General features: G+C 40.3%; 1 protein-coding gene across 4 annotated transcripts in view; it reads left to right on the top strand.

Annotated features, from left to right (window-relative positions):
* PGM2L1 (phosphoglucomutase 2 like 1) overlaps positions 1-19854 on the top strand; it is a 77662-nt gene extending 57808 nt beyond the window's left edge. For 3 of the 4 annotated variants that reach the window (XM_073334025.2, XM_073334005.2, XM_073334015.2), the window contains 5 exons: positions 3769-3862; positions 7204-7333; positions 9898-10087; positions 11354-11487; positions 13911-19854. In XM_073334025.2, coding sequence (XP_073190126.1) covers positions 3769-3862; positions 7204-7333; positions 9898-10087; positions 11354-11487; positions 13911-14013 — 651 coding nt within the window. In that variant the 3' untranslated portion in view covers positions 14014-19854. Of the gene's footprint in view, positions 1-3768; positions 3863-7203; positions 7334-9897; positions 10088-11353; positions 11488-13910 lie in introns of those variants that run through there. The other variant, XM_073334035.2, reaches the window with a different exon arrangement.
* Positions 19855-20403: the final 549 nt, after the last annotated feature.

Genomic DNA, 20403 nt, shown 5'->3' with positions numbered 1-20403 from the left:
CAGACACAAATTACTCTTTTGCTGCTGTTGACTGAGGATTTTTACTCAGTGTTTCTTTTGGCACTGCCAGTTTACCCATTAGATCTCATTTGTCTACCTTGAAGATTAGCATGTGTATTACTTGCTAATCCATGTTGCAGAGTATGCAGACTGTAATCTCTGTCTGTGAAGAGCTGGGAGGTGGTCTTGTGAGGCAGTGTGATGCCCCCCCACCCCTAAAGAATTGCAAGATTAATTTTAGGTCCACTATCCTCAGATGGGTCTAATAACTCAAAACTTTGCCTTGAGGAGGGGAATCCCTTTTGATTGGGGGGGAAGGAGGGGGAGGGAGGAAGGAGAGAAGCTATGGGATTTCCAGAGTGCATAATGCAGAAACTGTTGCTCTCTTAGATCTATGACATGAAAGCTACTCAGTGGGGTTTAAATTGACTTGAACAGTACTTGTATTTTAATTTGGCACGTGAGGTTTTTGAACTAGATTTTAGTTAAAAATTGTCATAACTTGATCAGAACTCTTCTACACTGTAAATACCTTTTACTTTGTGCCCTTCGAGTTCTAAATAAAAAAATGCGGGGGTGCTGTGAAGGGAACAACTTTTCTTGTTGATCCTACACCAACAATGGATCTTGCTCAGTTTCCTAGAGCTCTGTGAATATCCGCAGCTGAGACAAGAACATAAAAAACATGTTTGACATAATATACTAAATAAGATTCAAGTCTTGTTTAATATAGTTGTCAGTTGAGACCAGATGAGAACTCTGGGAGGTTTTTTCTATCTATTTTGCCAAACAATGAAGAGCTAAAAAATGTATAAAATGACTGTACTATTGTGCTATTAATCAACTTAAGTGTTGTTGCCCTCTAGTGAAAATTCTGGTGTCTGTTACTAAATACTGTATTTTTGAGTTGGAAAATATTGATTATAGAAATATATATGACCAGGCTTTATAATTTCTTTCGAGAGTTCAGAAATACTAATCTGGTTTGAAATTTCTATCCTTAAATATCAGTCATGATACAGAATTTCCCCTTTTTGTAGGTAGAGAGTAATATTTCTCTCACTCAGGACTGCTACTATATCATTACCACTTGTCCTTCTGTTAATCTTGTACTTCTGTCAGATCTCTTAAAAGGAGATTTTAGCTTTCTGCTGTGCATATTTGCCAGCTCCTGTTCCATCGGGCTCCTCATAAGAGCTAAATCTTTTTTTGGGAGGCTATAACAAGTATTTATTTTTGTGTTGCTTACATATGCAGTAGTGAATGCTATTCTGAAACACTGTGCCTTAGATTCATAGTCTAAACTGAGTGTGTTGGCCTCTTTGTTTGCTGGCTTTAAACAGATTTTGCTGGGTTTAAGCATGGTTAATTGACAAAACAGCTTGGATTGGGGTCTCTTATTGATCTTACTCTTTAGAAAGGAGCATAAACTCTGGCAAGTCAAGTGTAAAAGTATAATAAAGCTGGCCAAGAGAGAATTTGAAGAGCAACTAGCTAAGGATAAAAACTAACAGCAAAAATTTTAAGTACATCAGAAGCAGGAATCTTGCCAGTCAGTGGGGCCATTGGATGATGGAGGTGCTAAAGGAGAGCACTCAAAGAAAACAAGGCTGTTACGGAGAAGCTAAATGAATTCTTTGCATCTGCATTTAAAGCCAAAGATATGAGAGGGATTCCCACACCTCAGCCACACCTCAGCCATTCTTTTTAGGTGACAAATTTGAGGACCTGTTCCAGATTGAGGGGTCAGTAGAGTGGGTTTTGGAACAAATTGATAAATTAAACAATCATCAGGACCAGATGGCTTACCCAAGAGTTCTGAAGGAACTCAGATATGAAATTGCAGAACTACTAACTGGTATGTAACCTATTGCTTAAATCAGCCTATGTACCAGATGCTGAGGGGTTAGCTAATGTAACACTGAATTTAAAAAAAAGCTCCAGAGGTGATCCTGGCAATTACAGGCCAATAAGCCTAAATTCAGTACCAGGCAAATTGGTTGAAACTATAGTAAAGAACAAAATTATCTGACACACAGGTGAACACAATATGTTGGAAGAGTCAGTGCAGCTTTTGTAAAGGGAAATCCTGCCTCACCAATCTATTAGGATTCTTTGAAGGGGTCAACAAACATGGACAAGGGTGATCGAGTGGATATAGTGTATTGGACTTCCAGAAAGCGTTTGACAGGGTCCTTCACCAAGGCTCTTAAGCAAAGTAGGCAGTGCTGGGATAAAAGAGAAGGTCTTCTCATGGTTAAAAGATAGGAAATAAATGGGTAGGTGGGAATAAATAGTCAGGTTTCACAATGGAGAGAAGTAAACAGCAGGGTCCCCCAAAGATCTATACTGGGACCTGTGCCAGTCAATATATTCATAATTATGATCTGAAAAAGGGGTAAACAGTGAGTTGGCATAGCTTGCAGAATATACAAAATTATTCAAGAGAATTAAGTCCACTGCTGACTGCCAAGGGTTACAAAGGAATCTCACTAACATGGGTGACTAGGTGATAAAATGACAGATGAAATTCAATGTTGATAAATGAAATGTAATGCATATTGGAAAACATAATCCCAACTATACATACAAAATGATGGGGTCTGGATTAGCTGTTACCACTCAAGAAAGAGATCTAGGAGTCACTGTGAATAGCTTCAGAGGGGTAGCCGTGTTAGTCTGGATCTGTAAAAGCGGCAGAGAGTCCTCTGGCACCTTATAGACTAACAGACATATTGGAGTATGAGCTTTCGTGGGTGAATACTCACTGTGCATAGTTCTCTGAAAACATCTACTCAATTTGCAGCAGCAATCAAAAAAGCAAGCAGAACGTTGGGAATCATTAGGAAAGGGGTAGATAATAAGACAGAAAATATCATATTGCCTCTATATAAATCCATGGTACATCCACACCTTGAATACTGCGTGCAGTTCTGGTCAGCCCATCTCAAAAAAGATATGAGAATTGGAAAAGGGAGAGAAAGAGGCAACCAAAATGATTAGGTGTATTGAAGAGCTTCTGTATGAGGAAAGGTTAAAAAGACTGGGACTGTTCATCTTCTAAAAGTGATGACTAAGGGTGCGGGTATGACAGAGGTCTATAAAATCATGACTGGTGTGGAGAAAGTGAATAAGGAAGTGTTAGTAGCATATAACACAAGAACCCAGGGGTCACTCAGTGGAAATTAATTGGCAGCAGGTTTAAAACAAACATAAGGAAGTACTTCTTCACATAACGCAGAGCCAACTGTGGAACTTGTTGCCAAGAGATTTTGTGAAGGCCAAAAGTATAATGGGGTTCGAAAAAGTATTAAATAAGTTCCTGGTGGATAGGTCCATTAATGGCTATTAGCCAAGATGGTCAGGGATGCAACCCCAAGCTCTGGTTGTCCCTAAACCTCTGACAGCCAGAAGCTGGGACTGATCAATGGGATGGGTCAGTTGATAAATTGCCCTGTTCTGTTCATTCCCTCTGAAGCCTCTTGCACTGGGCTAGATAGACCATTGGTCTGACCCAGTATGGCCATTCTTCTGTTTATTTGGTTTATCAGCATTCTTTGGTCCTGTTGATCATGAAGTCCTTTTGCATCATTTTACTTTTTCCGGTTTTCTGACATTCCAGGCCTTGTACTTAAGACTTCATACAAGAATGCATCTGGGGGTGAAAGGTGTTTTTTTATGTGAAAGCAGCAAATGTTTCCCTTGTTCCATGATACTGTTGTATTGGAAAAAAAAATAGCTCTTACTGGGTGGCCTCTTCATTTTCAGGAAACACTGCCTGGTTTTAAATGGATTGGAAGTAGAGTAAAAGATCTCCTAAACAGTGGGAAAGAAGTTCTTTTTGCATTTGAAGAGTCTATTGGTATGTACAATAATGTATTCTAAAATATCTTAATGTGGAAAGCTAGTAAACAATATTTTCTGTGCTAATGTACCTTGGTCGTGACAGGGAATCCCATAGGATTTGTTTCTCTTTAGTTTTCCTCTTTGCATTTTGTTGAACTCCTTGTTAACGTTAGTTAACAGAATGGCAGTCACTGTCCTATCAAATGCTGTGTGGATGCTACTGGTTGAGTCACAGTGAAGGACTGTGACATTGTTTGAACTTCTAACAAAACAGTAAGAAGATCTGTAGCATCCATACAGAGTCCTGATGGACCAGATTGAGCTAATGTCCAGTCTTCAGTTCAGTTGATAACATTCTCTGTAATAGATGTTGAATTTTTGCTTTGCTTTGCTTTTTTTTTAAACTTTTTGCTTACCAAACCACTTACTAACTCTATTTTTGATCACCTTACTGAAAAGTAAATTAATCTACTTGCCAGATATGTTCAGATACTGTCACTTAACACAGTCTTCTGAGAGAACTTCAGAAATTTGTAGTGTCTGACAGTTGATGTATCTTCCCAGAACTAACTGTACCCAACAGTACATAACCAACTGCCAGCTCAACTAAAGCTCCGTACCGGTGCATCCTTGTGTTAAGTTCCTGTCTCCATTGCAAGGTCCACTTTACTTTGTACATCATGGACATAGGAATTTCCATACTGGCTCATGTTAGTGATTCATGTAGTCTAGTATCCCATCTCCAACAGTGGCCAGTACCAAATGCTTCAGAGCAAGGTGCAAGAAATCCAGTAGAGTACAGTTATGAAGTAGCCTGCTCTTGGTATTCAGGTGGAGAGGTGGCTTATTTTTTTTTCTACACAACAATTGTTTAGTGTTTGGTTAATGCCTCGTATTTTCAAATAAGCTGAAGGGAGTATTCCTTCCAAAAACCGCTTGTCTTATCTAAGGTTCCAATGAATAGCAGATCGCAGAGTAACAGGTGTTTGGAAAGCACTCTTTAAAACATAAGAACTTAAGGATGGCCATACTGGGTCAGACCAAAGGTCCATCTAGCCCAGTATTCTGTCTTCTGACAGATGCCCCAGAGGGAATGAACAGAACAGGTAATCATCAAGTGATCCATCCCCTGTCGGCCATTCCCAGCTTCTGGCAAACAGAGGCTGGAACACCATCCCTACCCATCCAGGCTAATAGCCATTGATGGACCTATCCTCCATGGAAATACTAGAGAGACAGGATGGGTAAGATAATATCTTTTATTGGACCTACTTCTATTGGTGAAAGAGAAAAGCTTTCAAGCTACTTGGAGTCAGACCTGAAGAAAACTCTGTGTGTCGAATGCTTCTCTTTCATCTTGTCTCTCTAATATCCTGGGGCCAACAGAGCTACATCATCTCTAAAACACTGTTAATTTTCTGTTAGGTAATTTATAATACCTTTATAGTTAGCAATTATTCTATAGTACCTTTCATCTGAGGCTCTCTGAGCACTTCACAAACAAAGCCTCTTGACAACCCTTAGAGGTAGATAAGGACTACACAGGGTACACTTCAGCTATGGAAATTCATCCACCTCTTAGATGGAACTGTGACGGGTTGGCTCACAGAAACCCCCTTAGGAACTGCCAACTGATGTGCTGAGACTACTTCTAACCGGTTTTCCCTGTCAGCTTGGGATTTCAGTGCCTTGCCTGGTTTGAGCCAGACACGCTAGCCTGCTACAAACCCAGAACCAGGTCTGAACCACATCCCCCAACAACTGCAGGCTTAACTGAAAACACCTTAAGAGTTCCTGTCTCTAAACTCAAGTGTCCAGCTCCCAATGGAGTCCAAACCCTAAATAAATCCGTTTTTACCCTGTATAAAGCTTATACAGAATAAACTCATAAATTGTTTGCCCTCTATAATACAGATAGAGAGAGAGATGCACAGCTGTTTGCCCCCCAAGGTATTAATGCATATTCTGGGTTAATTAATAAGTAAAAAGTGATTTTATTAAATACAAAAAGTAGGATTTAAGTGGTTCCAAGTAATAACAGACAGAACAAAGTGAATTACCAAGCAAAATAAAATAAAACACGCAAGTCTAAGTCTAGTACAGTAAGAAAATGGAATACCAATAAAATCTCACCCTCAGAGATGCTTCTATCACAGACTGGACGCCTTCCTAGTCTGGGCACAATCCTTTCCCCTGGTACAGCCCTTGTTTCAGATTAGGTGGTAGCTAGGGGATTTCTCATGATTGCTGCCCCCTTTTTTCTGTTCCACCCACTTACATATCTTTTACATAAGGCAGAAATTCTTTATCCCTCTCTGGGGTCCCACCCCTCCTAAATGGAAAAGCACCAGGTTAACGAAGGATTCCAGTTCAGGTGACATGATCACATGGCACTGTAAGACTTCATTATCCACTTGCCAGCACGTATACAGGAAGACTTACAAGTAAAACAGAGCCATCTACAGACAATTGTCCTGGTTAATGGGAGCCATCAAGATTCCAAACTACCGTTAATAGCCCCACACATTCCATAATTACAACAGACCCTCAGAGTTATATTTCATATTTCTAGTTTCAGATGCAAAAATGATACATTCATACAAAAAGGTTGACCACACTCAGTAGATTATAAGCTTTGTAATGATACCTTACAAGAGAATTTTTGCATGAAGCATATTCCAGTTACATTATATTCACACTCATTAGCATATTTTATAAAATCATATAGGGTGCAACGTCACAGGAACATGGCAGCTGATTAGCAGCACATAGAAACATATCAGTTTAGCACAGGAAGTATATCCAATTAAAAGTGAAAGTGGACTTTAGGGAAGCAGATTGCAATTATCCAAGTTAGATTGAACATCCCTGATCTTACATAAAACGTAGAAGGATCTTTAACAACTGCAAGGAGTCAAAACCTTGATTTTAGATGTCCTCCAAAAGGCTACACGTCTGGCAGCACGGTGGGGCATTGATTCATGATTGACTTGTGGGACTAGTGCTGCTTACTAAATCACTGGCAACACTCCCTGCGGCATACAAGTGTACTTGCTCAAACCAGCCCTGCTTAGTGTGTGAGATTTGAGGGGAATTGTACCATAGCATGGTAGGGCTGTAGGCTTCTGTCTACCTGAATCTGATAAGTTGTTCAGTACATCTTTCCACCCCCATAACTCTGAGTGGCTGGCTTACTGGGTAGATGGGTGTAGCATATGCATAGATAGAGTGGCAGCAGTTGGACATGTGTTTAGTTCCGTGTGCACAAAGGGCATCTGAAGTTTAACACTTCACCTGAGTAAAACAAATGGAAATCTTGGATAGAACTGCTCTGAACACTAGTCTTGTGATTGTCAGGTTTCATGTGTGGCACATCAGTGTTGGATAAGGATGGCGTGAGTGCAGCTGTGGTTATAGCTGAAATGGCATCTTATCTGGAAATCAAGAACCTAACATTGGCACAGCAACTAACTGAAATATATGAAATGTAAGTTCTGTTTTTTAACATGCTCTACTTTCCTTTTTGATTTTTTTTCCTGAGTTTTGCGTAATCAAACAATTTCCTCAGCACTATCAAAATCAGAACAGTATCTGTCACTTGCTAGTAGGACTCACTTTCTTCTGTACAAAATAAGTGCGATATAAAACATTAATACCAGATAAATGTAAACTGGATTAATATACATTAAATGTGTATGTATTGTTCAGAGAAATAAGATGCCTGTCAACTGTGTTTGATACAGATAACATGGTGATTAGGAGATGGGGAAGAGGGGAGGATATAAAAACTTGGCTGCTAGAATAAATATCAGAAAGAGTCCTACTAGCAAGGATTGTGTTTTTTAGTTCATTGTCGTCATAATCAATCTACTATTAGATGAGTTAAATTATACACTTCTACCTACTAATTTTTGCTTTTTTAAATGTCTTGCAAGAGAAGTTCTGACCTCTTGTTGAGGTTCTTTTCATGTTGTGTTTAAGGAGGGAGGGCAAGTGAAGCATAGAAGTCCAGGCAGAATCAAGAGGTGTGGAGGAACTAAAGACAATAGCATATTTAGGGTATATTTGTGATTTCCAGAAAATCACAAGTTTTTTTTTTTAAATTTAACAATGAGCTCTGCATCTGAAAACTTATTTTAAAAATAAGTGGGTTTGGGACACGCTTTTTTTTTTTTTTTTTTTAAAGTTAACTACTTGTAATTAGACCTGATTAGTCTTTACAGTGTGGGTTCCTTTAACCTTACTGGAGGATGATTTTAGTGAAAAGCGTTAGATATAAAATGCCTTGACGTGCTGGAATCACAGTTTAAAAACCTCTCTGGGTCACTTCAACTTTTCTTCTCCTTGAGGTAGATACAGGTCACGTTGGAGGATAGTTCTTAAGAATGGAGGAGGCCTAGTCAGTTCTGAATTGGCATCTTAAAAAGTTGTGTAAGAATAGAGGTTTCCCCTGGATCTATCCCTAGAAAAAATGATTTCTTCTCCCACTATTAGGTTGTTTTGGTTATCCTCCCTTCTGTATTTTAGTTGTGCTCTGCGTATATCTTTGTAAAGTGCTTGGAGTGTAAACTAACTTGACTTATGCCTCTTTATTCCATGCAGACCACAGGGCCTTCATCGCTGCCTTCCATCTTTGACAGTATCTTGCTGCAGGCGTAGCTTCTGCCCATGTCATTTTAATAGCTTTCGGTTCCTCTTCAGTTGTGCTTTTCTAAGTTGTCCTTAGTTTACCTCATCGTCTTTTTGCCCTTGGGATTCGAATTCAGCATCTGTCTTGCTATGCTGTTTGATTCTTTCCTCCCTGTGTATCCTCTCCATCTCCATTTTGTTCCATAATTCCCCATCCTATCAGGGTTTAAAGATGCTATAGAAATGTAAAAAAAAACCCTGGGGGTGCTAAGAAAATATCTCTTTATGTGAAGTGTTTCATAGTTAACAGATTGAAGCAGCTTGATTTGGATTAGTTAGGCTCTATCCTGTGACGAGCTAGGTTTATCACATACAGTGGCCACTTAAAGGAATAATTGAAAACCTTGAAATTTGCAGGGAAACTGATACAAACCCAGAATTTCAGATCTTGAAACAAAAGTGTGTCAGTCTTTGGTTCACTACTATTTTTCATGAGTGTCTTACTTTTTCTATATACCCAATTCTGCTTGAGGCTTTATTATGTTAGGTCCTATATATAAACACAGGTCCCCAGAGAGCTTAGCTTCTAAAAAGGAAGTAGTAGTAATCTGTTTAGTTTGAAAATAAATTTGCTGTCTTTGTTATGGCCTGTGGATTAGCCTTTGCTTTTAAATATCTCCCATCGCAGTGCTTCTTCTGGCCACTGTTCTGACTGCTGCTGAACTGAGTTCACTCTGTCACGTGTAGATTGTGGCAGGACGAACTCAGCACAGAGCAGGACTGGAGATGTAATACTGGCAAGGGGCAACACAGAGGTATGAAATTTACAATATCTTTCCAAAGGCACAGTGGGGAAAATGGAGGAGAATGTAGTAAAAGGCAAGAAAGGATGGGTGTGGCAAGAATTAGGCTGCTCTGTGCATCCAGAAAGGAGCAGTTAGAGGAGTGTGTGGAGGCTGGGGGCCCAAGGAAGAATAGAGAAGGCTTATGGATCAGACCAGGGATAGAGACATGGAGGTAGGCATTGGATCAGCTCTCTGCTCCAAGCACAATTTTCCGGGCTCCAAACAGGGATCCTATATTTTTAGTGGCATGAATTTCAAGTTCTTCTCTCAACTGGATTCAGCCCATTTCTGTGACTGTGGAGGGTTACTGTACATTCTTGTCCTTCATTACTGACCCTCACTTTAGGGTGAATTGGTGAAGTTCAGTGGTTTTGGGTCTGCAAACAGGCTTCGTGCATCATTTTACATTGTCTAGGCTATCTTTTAAAATCAGCAGTAAGTAAAAGTAAGCTTGGACTTAAAGTATGCTCATGAATATGGAGAATCATGGTCACCGTTCTGGATAACTGATCACTCTGTAGACTTAGTGTGCAGAAGACTGAGACTCTTGTAATTAAAATAATATTTTTCCTTGTAGGTATGGATATCACATTTCAAAGACCTCCTATTTCTTGTGCTACGAACCTCCTACTATCAAAAGGATATTCGAAAAGCTTCGGAATTTTGATTCCCCAAAATCTTATCCAAAGTCTTGTGGCACTTATGGTATATTACACGTACGGGATGTTACCACCGGCTATGATAGCAGCCAGCTTAATAAGAAATCGGTGAGTTACGCAATACTTGGAGAAAAAATTAGTATAGTGGCTAACATTTTAACCCTTTGACAAGGTGTTTTCTGAGCCTCTGAATGAGTACATTAAGTTGATTTTATGATACAGAAAGATGCCAAACATTCAGTATTTGGGATATAAATGTAGGGCTTATCTACGTTTAAAAAATCACAGCAGCACGGCTGTAGCACTTCAGTGTAGACGCTACCTGTGCTGACAGGAGGGGTTGTCCCATCAGTGGAGGTAATCCACCTCCCCACGAGGTGGTAGCTATGTCTATGGAAGAATTCTTATGTACTGTATGTTTTCTTGAAAATACAGTGACGCAGACAATTTAAATCTATCACATTAATTAAAGTCTGTCCTATGTCCTTTCCACATAAATAAAAAACGTGAACAACTTTAAACAATTTTTGCAATAGTGCGAATATCTATCCGCATTAGCAGAAGGCCACTAGCCGAAAGTACTGACTTTATTATGATGTAACTGAACCATAGAATATTAGGGTTGGAAGGGACCTCAGGAGGTCATCTAGTCCAACCCCCTGCTTAAAGCAGGACCAATCCCCAATTTTTTGCCTCAGATCCAAACAGCCCCCTCAAGGATTGAACTCACAACCTTGGGTTTAGCAGCCAGTGCTCAAACCACTGAGCTATCCCTCCCCTCCCCATGTTTGAGATATGAACAAGCCTCCATCCTGTGAAGTTTTTCAGCTATGTTCCCTATCAAAGTTTTAAACGCAAATAGCTATAAATGAAATGCAGAGGTTTGCAGCCAATTTTTTATTCAAGACGCTGATTAAATGAGTTTCCTTTAAAGTTACAGAAGAGCCCAGTAGCTTCAAGGTAATTTCAAACACCTTTGATTTAAAGGAAATACCATCAGTGGATAAATCTTCAATATTAATTAAACAATTGAAGTATCCACCAAAGAATTTTTTTAAGTTTCCATTAAGATATCCATAATTTAATTAAAATTAGTTTTACACATGGGTAATTAAGGCCTTGGCTGTATTAGAAAATTAGATTGGTTTAACTACATCAGTCAGAGGGATGTGAAAAATCCACACTCTGGAGCAGTGTTGTTAAATTGGCTTAAGTCCCCATATAGACAGCACTAGGTCGTCGGAAACTAATTTTCATATTGATCACTTGTTTGCATTGTGTCAGAGTTTCTATGCAGTGCATAATACTTAGGATAGCAGGGAGGGGAGATGCATGTTGATTGTACAGATTAAAATGATGATGATGTTCCATTAGGTGTTGCCTGCAAGTAAAAAGAGTCAAATGATCACCTTCACTTTTCAAAATGGGTGTGTTGCCACCCTCCGGACAAGTGGAACCGAGCCAAAGATCAAGTACTATGCAGAGATGTGTGCGCGGCCTGAGCAGAGGTGAGGGTTTCCATTTTCCACATTGTGTCAACACTAGGTTGGCTGAATCTGTGTCTTTTCTGTACAGTCTTTACACCTTTTGCTTGACCGGCCAGTACTTTTGACTGGTGAGTATCGGAGCTACACCCTCATCATTCATAATATTTCCACAGACCTGTAGGTGAACATGCATTAGGCGAGACACATTCTCCAAAGATAAGAGCTTTCCCACCCTAGTTGCTGGGTGCAATGCACATGACTTGACGGACAGGTGTTGAGGGTTTCGGGCTGTTAAACTGCCTCCCCAGCCACTGGCATGCATGGATCTGCTCATGAGGCTTAATGCTAGAACTGTGTTAGCAGTGGATAAAATGAACAAGAGTTGAATTTCACAAGTCTGCTGCTGCAACCCATTCCCCCCCCCCCCACCTTCATCCTGGAGCAAAGGTTTTTCTTTCACTCCTCGTCAAGCTCTGCTCATACGGAGAGGTCCATGAACACCCACTCGCCTTTTAGGGATCACACTATTGCACCCTAGGTTATCTGGCGATGAAATCTTTGCGTTCGTGAGTTGCATATGTGAAACTCTCCTCCCTCTGATCTTTAAAAAAACAACACCACTCCTCTTTAGTGTCCCACGTGCCTTTTTTTGGGAGAAGCATTTTATACCACCACATACCATCTGTATCATCAGTGTTTGTTGCTCTTGGAAGGAAGGGCTTTAGGGTGGCCACACGACTCCCAAGTGAGAGTCACTCTCAGCACCTAGATTTTACTTTTCAAACTTGGGAGGGTCTTAAAGACAGACAGTTCAACTGGCCTTATTTTCAGGGTGCCAAACATGCTCATTCCACACAGTCAATCAGAGCAATGGATGCTCTGCCCTTGGGAAAGTTGGGTCAGTTACTTAGGCACCTTCATTCATATTTATGCAGGTATTTGTTGGTTCCCTAGTTTGAGTATATTTAACTTCCAGTTTACACATTGCAGTTAGTAGCTGTTTACCATATTGAGGACCTTGAATAGATTTTCTGTTTGACTGGAGCCTGGGCAATTGCAACTCGAAGTGGCAGGTATTGTGAACACTAATTTTCTGAATGTCCGCTCTTGCCAGATCGATCGGGGCCGACCGATACCGCTGGTAGTATAGACATACCCTCAGTAAAGGCCTGATTCAAACTCACTGCAGTTAATGGCAAGACTCTATTGGCTTGTTTGGGCTTTGGCTCAGACCCCAAAGTGTGTGCACATCTTGCTGGTTTGTTTTGTTTTAGTAACCAATACAAAGAAATAGTTTAATTTTTTCTAAAGGATTAGACATTCAAATGGATAAGAAGAGTATCAGCATTTACTCTCCAGGATAGAAATTAGAAGGACTATCAAGCCCTTCTACTCCAGAGCATAACGTGATCAGCAGCTGTAGATCAGAAAGGCACTTCCTCCCCTGATGTTATAGCACTGCTTAGCTAGGTGGATGATAGAGGTTGAATACTTCTCTCTGAAGCATTATTCTTTGGTCTCTATCAGGAGTGGAGTACTATACTATGCTAGATGAGGTGCTCTTCTATTTCAATGTTTCCTTGTTAGTTTATATTTTAAGTCTTCATGGGTTAAAGAGCAACAAACTTCTTGCCAGTTCCTGGGCAGGGTCAAAATGGCCAAAACTGATCTAAACAGGACATAGGTCAAATGTGTTTATTTCTACTTAATATCAGATTGAGTGAGTCGGTTCCTCTTGCGCCCAGTGGAAATATACTGTACAACAGGGAGTAGCAGGAGAGAGGGGTATGTGTCTTTAGAGACATGTTGTTCTGTTTAATGGAGTTGGTCTTGATTTTCTTCCCTTGCTGCGTTCATTAATTAGATTTCATAGGAGTTAAGGCCAGAAGGAGATCATTACATCATCTAGTCCGACCATCTGTGTATCACAGGCCCTTAAATTTCACCCAGTTACCACTATGCTGAGCCCAGTAACTTGTTGGACTAACTAAAGCATATCTTCCAGAGGGTCTTCTTGATTTGAAAACTCCAAGAGACTTCCCTGGTAGTTTGTTCCAGTGGTTAATCCCTCTGTGTTTCAGATGTGTGCCTAATTTGAATTTGTCTGGCTTCAGCTTCCAGCCATTAGTTCTTATTATGCCTTTCCTTGCTAGATTAAAGAGCCCTTTAGCACACACTATTTTCTCCCCATGAAGGTATTTGTATACTGTAATCAAGGTCACCTCTCAATTATCTTTTTCCTAAAGTAAACAGATTGAGCTCTAAGTCTAGAAGCTCAGCAAGTACGAACATTACAATTAGCTGTATGGGAAGAAAACGTCTAAGGGACTTCTGAGGTTCTTGAAATCTAATCAAATTTAGTTTATTGAAGTGTTGGAACTGACTTTTGTGGGATAGATCACTTGATATTACTGTAACTTCAGCCATTTGATTTCTCCCTCTAGTGACAAAACCTTTCTGGAAGAACAACTACAGAAAGTCATTGAAGCTTTGATTGAGAATTTTTTGGAGCCCAGTAAGAATGGACTGATTTGGCGTTCCGTGTAGATCTCCTCCAGCAGTTTGTTGTAGAAGTGACTCTCCTTGCGTTGTATCATGTGGAACAAAGGAACCAAGATCAGAACTCCATTTAGCATTAATTGTGTGTGCGTGTGTGTGTCAGTTACCTAACTGGCTAAATTCTTAAAACCAATAAAGAGGCTGCATCTTTTTGTCAGTTTTCCAGCAAAAAGCTATGGCTGGCAAATGGATTTGGGGGAGTTAATATCTACAATTTCATGTTCTTTTGACCAGAAGACACATGTACATTAGCATAATGAAGTCAACTCCCATAGTTCAAAATTTAGCACTCCAAAGGGTTAAGACTGCTAAACTCTGCTGTAGCGTAATCACTAGGTTTCATGTTGAGTGAATGAATACCTAGCACCTTTGATTTGAAAAGACTTGAATTCAAAAAGTTCTGTTAGTCATAAGTGTATTTGAAGGGAATTAGCAATCACATAAGACTGACAAAATGAGCCGGCTTCTTAATTGCTGTGGAGTGTGTAGGTATCATTTACCTTTACAGGTCTTAATTTACAAGTATGATAAAATAGAGTTTAGTATTTAAAATGTCTAGTTTAGACAAGTTGTTACAGTATATGGTTTTCAGCCATTTAAATATCCTAGTATTAGAGGGGCTCTTGGTGCATTGTATTTTTTCCTGTGTATCTTAAAATACTGATGTTTACTTAACAGTGAAACAATAGTGGCAACTCCATGCAATTTGATTCGCAGCTTGGTTTTTTACTGATCAAACAGTGCCTTTCCAGGATGACCTAATCAGGGGAAATAATCTGTCTGTGTCTTGTTTAAATTAGTGATTCTAACCACCAGAGGCCCATTGAGCATAGTTTAATCAGTTGGCTTTCTTTCACTTTATAAAACTCTCCCAAAATATTCTGGATCTCATTCTACATTATCTCAAATTAAGACATCTAAAAGCAGGCTGTTCTAAAATATAGATGCCTTGTGAATGCAGGGAGGACTATGTGGAAATCGAGTTAATATTTCTCTAACCTCTTGAAATGACAGTGTCTATGTTCTCTGCTCACTTATGAGAGAGGAAGCTAATGGAGGTGAGACATGGGCTCTGGGTATTCACCCCTTTACTCTCACTTTTCTTCACTTACAGTTGCATCTACAAATTAGCTCCTGATGTTGCCTGCCTGCAAATATTCGATCCTTCCTCTAAACTTACTTTAATTATCTGTTCGTGTAAGTTTTTAGCTGCTATTCCTAATGATATAATTCCTAACTAGTACCTTACTCTCTTTGACTAGAACCTGGTTTTCTTAATGTGGAAAGTCTTTGGAAGGTTGCTATTAGCAACCTGTTCTGGAAAAACTGTATTTTAAAAAGCATACTGCTTCCCTATTCAGCGTCCTCTGGATGCTCATGTCCCCGGGTGCAGAATAATGCTTGACACTTTGTCTTTTAAACTGGTGATAGAAATCTCTAAAATAGGAACTGTGATGCTCTGGACATCTAGCCACTATGGTACTAAAATAATTAAGTAGGACAGTTGAACACACAAGTACATACTATGGTGTCTGATGCCTAAACATGGTTATAGGACTCTAGTAGTATCTTTTTTGATTAATCTGCTCTAAATCAATATATAGTTGAGTTCCTAAAACCCAAGAGGCACTTGTTTAAACCATTGTTTGCCACTATTGTTAAACCTTTGAATTTGTCCTCTATTATACCCTTATAGCTAGGTTCTGTAGGACAGTGCAGAACGGTGCTGTACATATCTCAGCTAGGCAGGTATAAAGACAAAATGTTTTCGGTTTCTGTGCAGAAATTGGATATGTCATGCTGACAGAGGCTTTGCACTATGACCATAAATACGTATTTTAGCTATATATGAATGTACATGTACTGCAGGAAGTTGTCGAACAGATTCTTATTTACAAGCAATGTTTATTTATTTTTTTTATTTTAAACGAGATTTCCAAGTTGTCCACACAATTGAGTGAAATTTCTCTTATGCCAAAAGGGGTTCTTTCCTTTGATTATTGTATATTTGTGAGTGCGATGTTGGGGGGGAGGGGGAAATGGGTGAAAACAATGAAGCTTGACTGCTTTCACAATATTGCACCAGTTGGAAGATATCCAAAGATATGCGGAGCAAGTCTTTTTAAGTTGCTGCTGGGACTTTGCATTTTTTTTCATGATGGAAGTTAAACTTCAGACTTGATTCTGGTCCCACTAAAGTGAGTGGAAGCATTGCCATTAATTTCATTGGCAGCAGGATCAAGTCCTTGGGGTTTTGAATCTTTTTTTGTAATTCAGAAGAGAACAATTCATTTTTTGTGTGTGTGGTTTGAACAAAGCTAAACATTGTAAAAGGCGTATGGAGTTGTGTCTGTGGAACGGTATGGTGTAGCACATAGAATTGTGTAAGGCTTTCAGATCTGTTTTCCTAGTAGCTGGTTAGCTGAGCCTGGTCTGAATTAGGGATGTTTAAAAGTTTAACCGATTAACCATTAAGCTTGATGCTTATCAATTCAGTTAACGATTAAACACTGCTGCTGGCTCCGGGTCCCAGCTGTCATCCCGCGTGCCCGAATGCCATGCACCAGCCGTAGCTGGGACCCCAGGCGCAAAGCCGGCAGTTGGGACCCCGTGTAAAACATGGGGTTGCTACATCACCCCCCACATCCTTAGTTCCCCAGTTAAATGTTTAACTGATTACTTTTTTTTACACACTATTTACATACCTAGTCTGAATCTAATCCAGTATTAGATAAATCTTAACATGCACACCAGGCCGTTGAACACTTAAAAGATGCGGGTTTCAAAATGCTTTTGAGACTTGATGAATCTGGCGGAGCTGAGTATCTGTGGTTTTCTTAAACTGATCATTAGGCCCTTAGTTCTTAAGCAGTACATCATGGATGAAGTGCTTTTGGAAGTGGGGCACCAGAATGACTGTATTCTAAGGGTATAATAATTACTGCTGTTTAATCTGCTGCTACCATTGTTTTCCATTGATGTGTGTAATGCTTGAAGTATCCCTACTATTCCATTTGGAGAAGTTGTTTTCTTTCCTCTCTCTCCATTCCCTCCCCTACTTTTGTTACTGTGAAAGATGATCATCTTGTTACCTCACTGCTGAGTACCTTTTTGCTGTACCTACTGCCTCAGCACTTTGAACGCGTGCACAATCTGGTTTCAGTTATGGGCTTTTTTAATAGTTTTGTTTGCATTGTAGAAATATTTAAACTGTGTGTGGGGAGGTGACTAATTCTAAACCAAACCAGTTCTTTTTTCGTCTGGATGTTTACTGACTTACGGCGCTTCCTGTTTATAAGATGCATTTCTAAAGGTTGGTGTGGAGCGATTCATCAGGTATGATAGAGCCAGTGATTATTTGTGTCTAGCATTTGAGTAGTTTCATTTGTTGTTTTTTTTTGTACTGCTGCATACAGAGGCCTAATCTCTATCCCATTCAAGTCTGTGGCAGAACTTCCATGGGACTAGGATATGATCCTTTAAAGGATAAAAAATTTGCCAGGCAAGTTGACACTATTTATAATACACCTCTTCTATTTGTGTTTTGCATAAGCACCATCTTCTTCAGAATGTGAAGTGCTTGCTGTTCAGTTAGTAAAAGGAAATCAACAGCTGTTATCCACCTCCCTCTGTGGTAATATCACAGCTCGTCATAACTCTGGAGGAGATATTGAGCTGCAGCAGGAGTGGATAGCAAAAGCTGTTAATGCATGCTTCCCCTCTTTCCTGGCAGTGCAGCACTGAATGACTACAGGTATGTCCTAAAGCAAAACTTAAGTGAACCTCTTACTGTAGTTAGAAGTACAATTACTTCCTCTTCTGTCTTTGGGGTCAGGATGTTTTCCCATTAAAATGGGACTGAATAAATGGAACACACTAAAATGATATTTCTGAGCTGACTACTGAGTCTGATACAGTTCACCTGCAGGGTTCACTGATCATGATTTGATTCAATAAGACTTGAACGGGAATTAAGGAACTTGGGGTTTTGGCAGAGGGAAGCCTACAAGAGAAGGCATGTACTAATGCGCCCTTAGAATGCAAGCCCAATTGTGGACTCCCAGGGCTTTTTGTCTTTGTGTTTATGACCGAGGACTTCAGTGAAGGGAAGCGACCTGAGGGGGGAGCCAGTCCTTACTGGGTTGATCTTGTAACCCATTAGTGACAAGATTGCTCTGCGTTTGTATGTAATGAAATATCCAGTTTCCCATTGTGGGTTGAGAAGACGGCACCTCCCTCAGTATGATTGGCGCAGGTTGGTTAAATGCTGGCTAACTTTGGTTTGCAGTCTGGGGTAGTCTATGATAACACACAGCAGCAACATCCCCTTACTGGCAACATGCAGCTCTGGACTGGGCTTTAAGCTTTGCATTCCGCCGTTCACAGGGTGCCTGCCCACAGGGGTGCCAGCGATAATGCTATCCCTGGTACTGCAATGCTCAGATAGTACCTTTATCCCCCACTCTCACATAGACCAGGCTTCCAGGTTACCAGCAACTTCAGTTCTCTTTTTTAATAAAAGGGAAAAAATAAGGCCAAAGAGATTGGAAATGTTGAAGCAAACAGCCATGTGTCTACCTGGGGGCCAGAACATGCCCTCTCCTTCTCTGAAATTCTTCTGTTCTCAGCCAGTGCCCCTATAGTATTCCTGAACTCTGCCCTTCCAGCGGTGTTCGCTTTTGCTCCCTATAGCTGGGGGCAAGGGATGTTTCATGAAGCACCCTGAGTTCAAGGAACTTCCTTGAAACTTTTGCATGGAAAGTAAGAGGGTGGTCACTGCTAGCTTCAGGCAGGGCAAAGCGTCTAGTGCTAAGGAATGAACAAAGTAACCTGCTGAGTAAAGATACGGGCCTGCCCCTAAAACTGGCTGTGTGTGGGCATACCTCTGCTCCTCCCCCACAGCCCCGTTAAAGTGAGATGAACCCCCACACACTCATTGTAGGATCAGGGCCCTATGGCTTTATGGCTTCTTACTTTGAGACGTATTTGAGACTCCATCTCAATGTCGGACCTGAAGTGGCAGAGGCATTTGCCAAGACACTGCTCTTCTACCACAGGAGCAATTCCTTTGCATTTAGATCAAGGGCCAAATCCTGTCTCCATGGAAGGCCCCAAACTCAGTGTTATTCCGTGGCAGGGAGGGAGGTGGTGTCCGGAACCTGTGAGTAGGGTCTCCGCTCCCCACACCAGCGTGTAGCACAGAAGCAGTGATGGCTACTGCAAAGTCTGGGTTGCAGGGAGTCTGCTGTCACTTCACAGCCTGAGGGACAGAAGGATTCCAGTCTCCCACACCAAGCCCGGCTACTTGGCCTCATCACAAGGGGGAAGATTTTTGCCATTGTTCAGGAAACTATTGATCCTAAAAGATTAAGCAAAGAGTTGAATCAGCGCTCCTGGTGAATATTTCTTTCATGATTTTTACCTAGAGCGTCTAAAAGGCACAAACATTTGTAAGCGTGTCTTACCACACCCAAGAGAAGAGAGGGGTGCTTTTTGCATGGGGAAGCCTGGGCATTCAGAGCCCAATTCTGATCTCAAATTCCCAGTGAATATAGCAGCTATGTCCCACGAATGTTCAATGGCTGATTCTTCCGAGATGATAGCACCCACAATACCTGAAGTCATTGCTCTCGATTTAGAACCCAGGAACGTTTTAGATCTGTTACCTATTCTTGTACCATTTGTTACTTTGAATGCCTTTTCAGAAATTGGGGTGTATTATAAATACAGACTGAGAATTTGCACTTTTTTTCTGAAGTATTTCTGTATGGATTACTATGTGGATTTAGCTGAATGAAGTGTTGTAACTAATAAAACATTCTCTTCGTAGTAGCAAATCTCCGTGTGATCCTTTGGTGTTTATTGGAGCTTTTCTTTAACGCTCGTGTGAATCAGTGTAGAGCTGGTTGAATAATGTGTGGTTTAGAAATGTTTAGAAATGCTTTTTAATTGATAGAGGGGGGAAATTGTCATGTAAACAATTCCTAAATATTTGACCAGCTCCAATCCAAGATACGATATACAAGATTATTTACAGTGGTGGAAACATAGAATTTATTCTTGATACATCTGTTTTGTAACAGTGGAGGTAATTTTAAAAGCTTTGTTTTCTTGGTAACAAGTACCAAACGTACATAACAAACATAGTTGACCTTTTTTTAGAAATAGGTGGGCTGAAAGGAAGAGAACATACTCTATCATTTCCTGGTTCAGATCTAAGACTGGAATAGCTTGTAATGTGAAGTGGTGGAAACCCCTATCATTTGGGTCATTTTCCAGTAGGCTGGACAAAGCCCTGCAAAAGTGTAGGGAACAGAGAGCTGCATTAGATAGCATGATGGGTAAAATTGTGTGCAACTCCCATTGAAATTCAGTGAG

Source organism: Lepidochelys kempii, chromosome 1 (genome assembly GCF_965140285.1).
Source record: "Lepidochelys kempii isolate rLepKem1 chromosome 1, rLepKem1.hap1, whole genome shotgun sequence".
NCBI classification, from domain to species: Eukaryota; Metazoa; Chordata; order Testudines; family Cheloniidae; genus Lepidochelys; species Lepidochelys kempii.
Note: the sequence above shows the minus strand (reverse complement) of the source record. Positions and strands in the feature narration are given on the sequence as shown.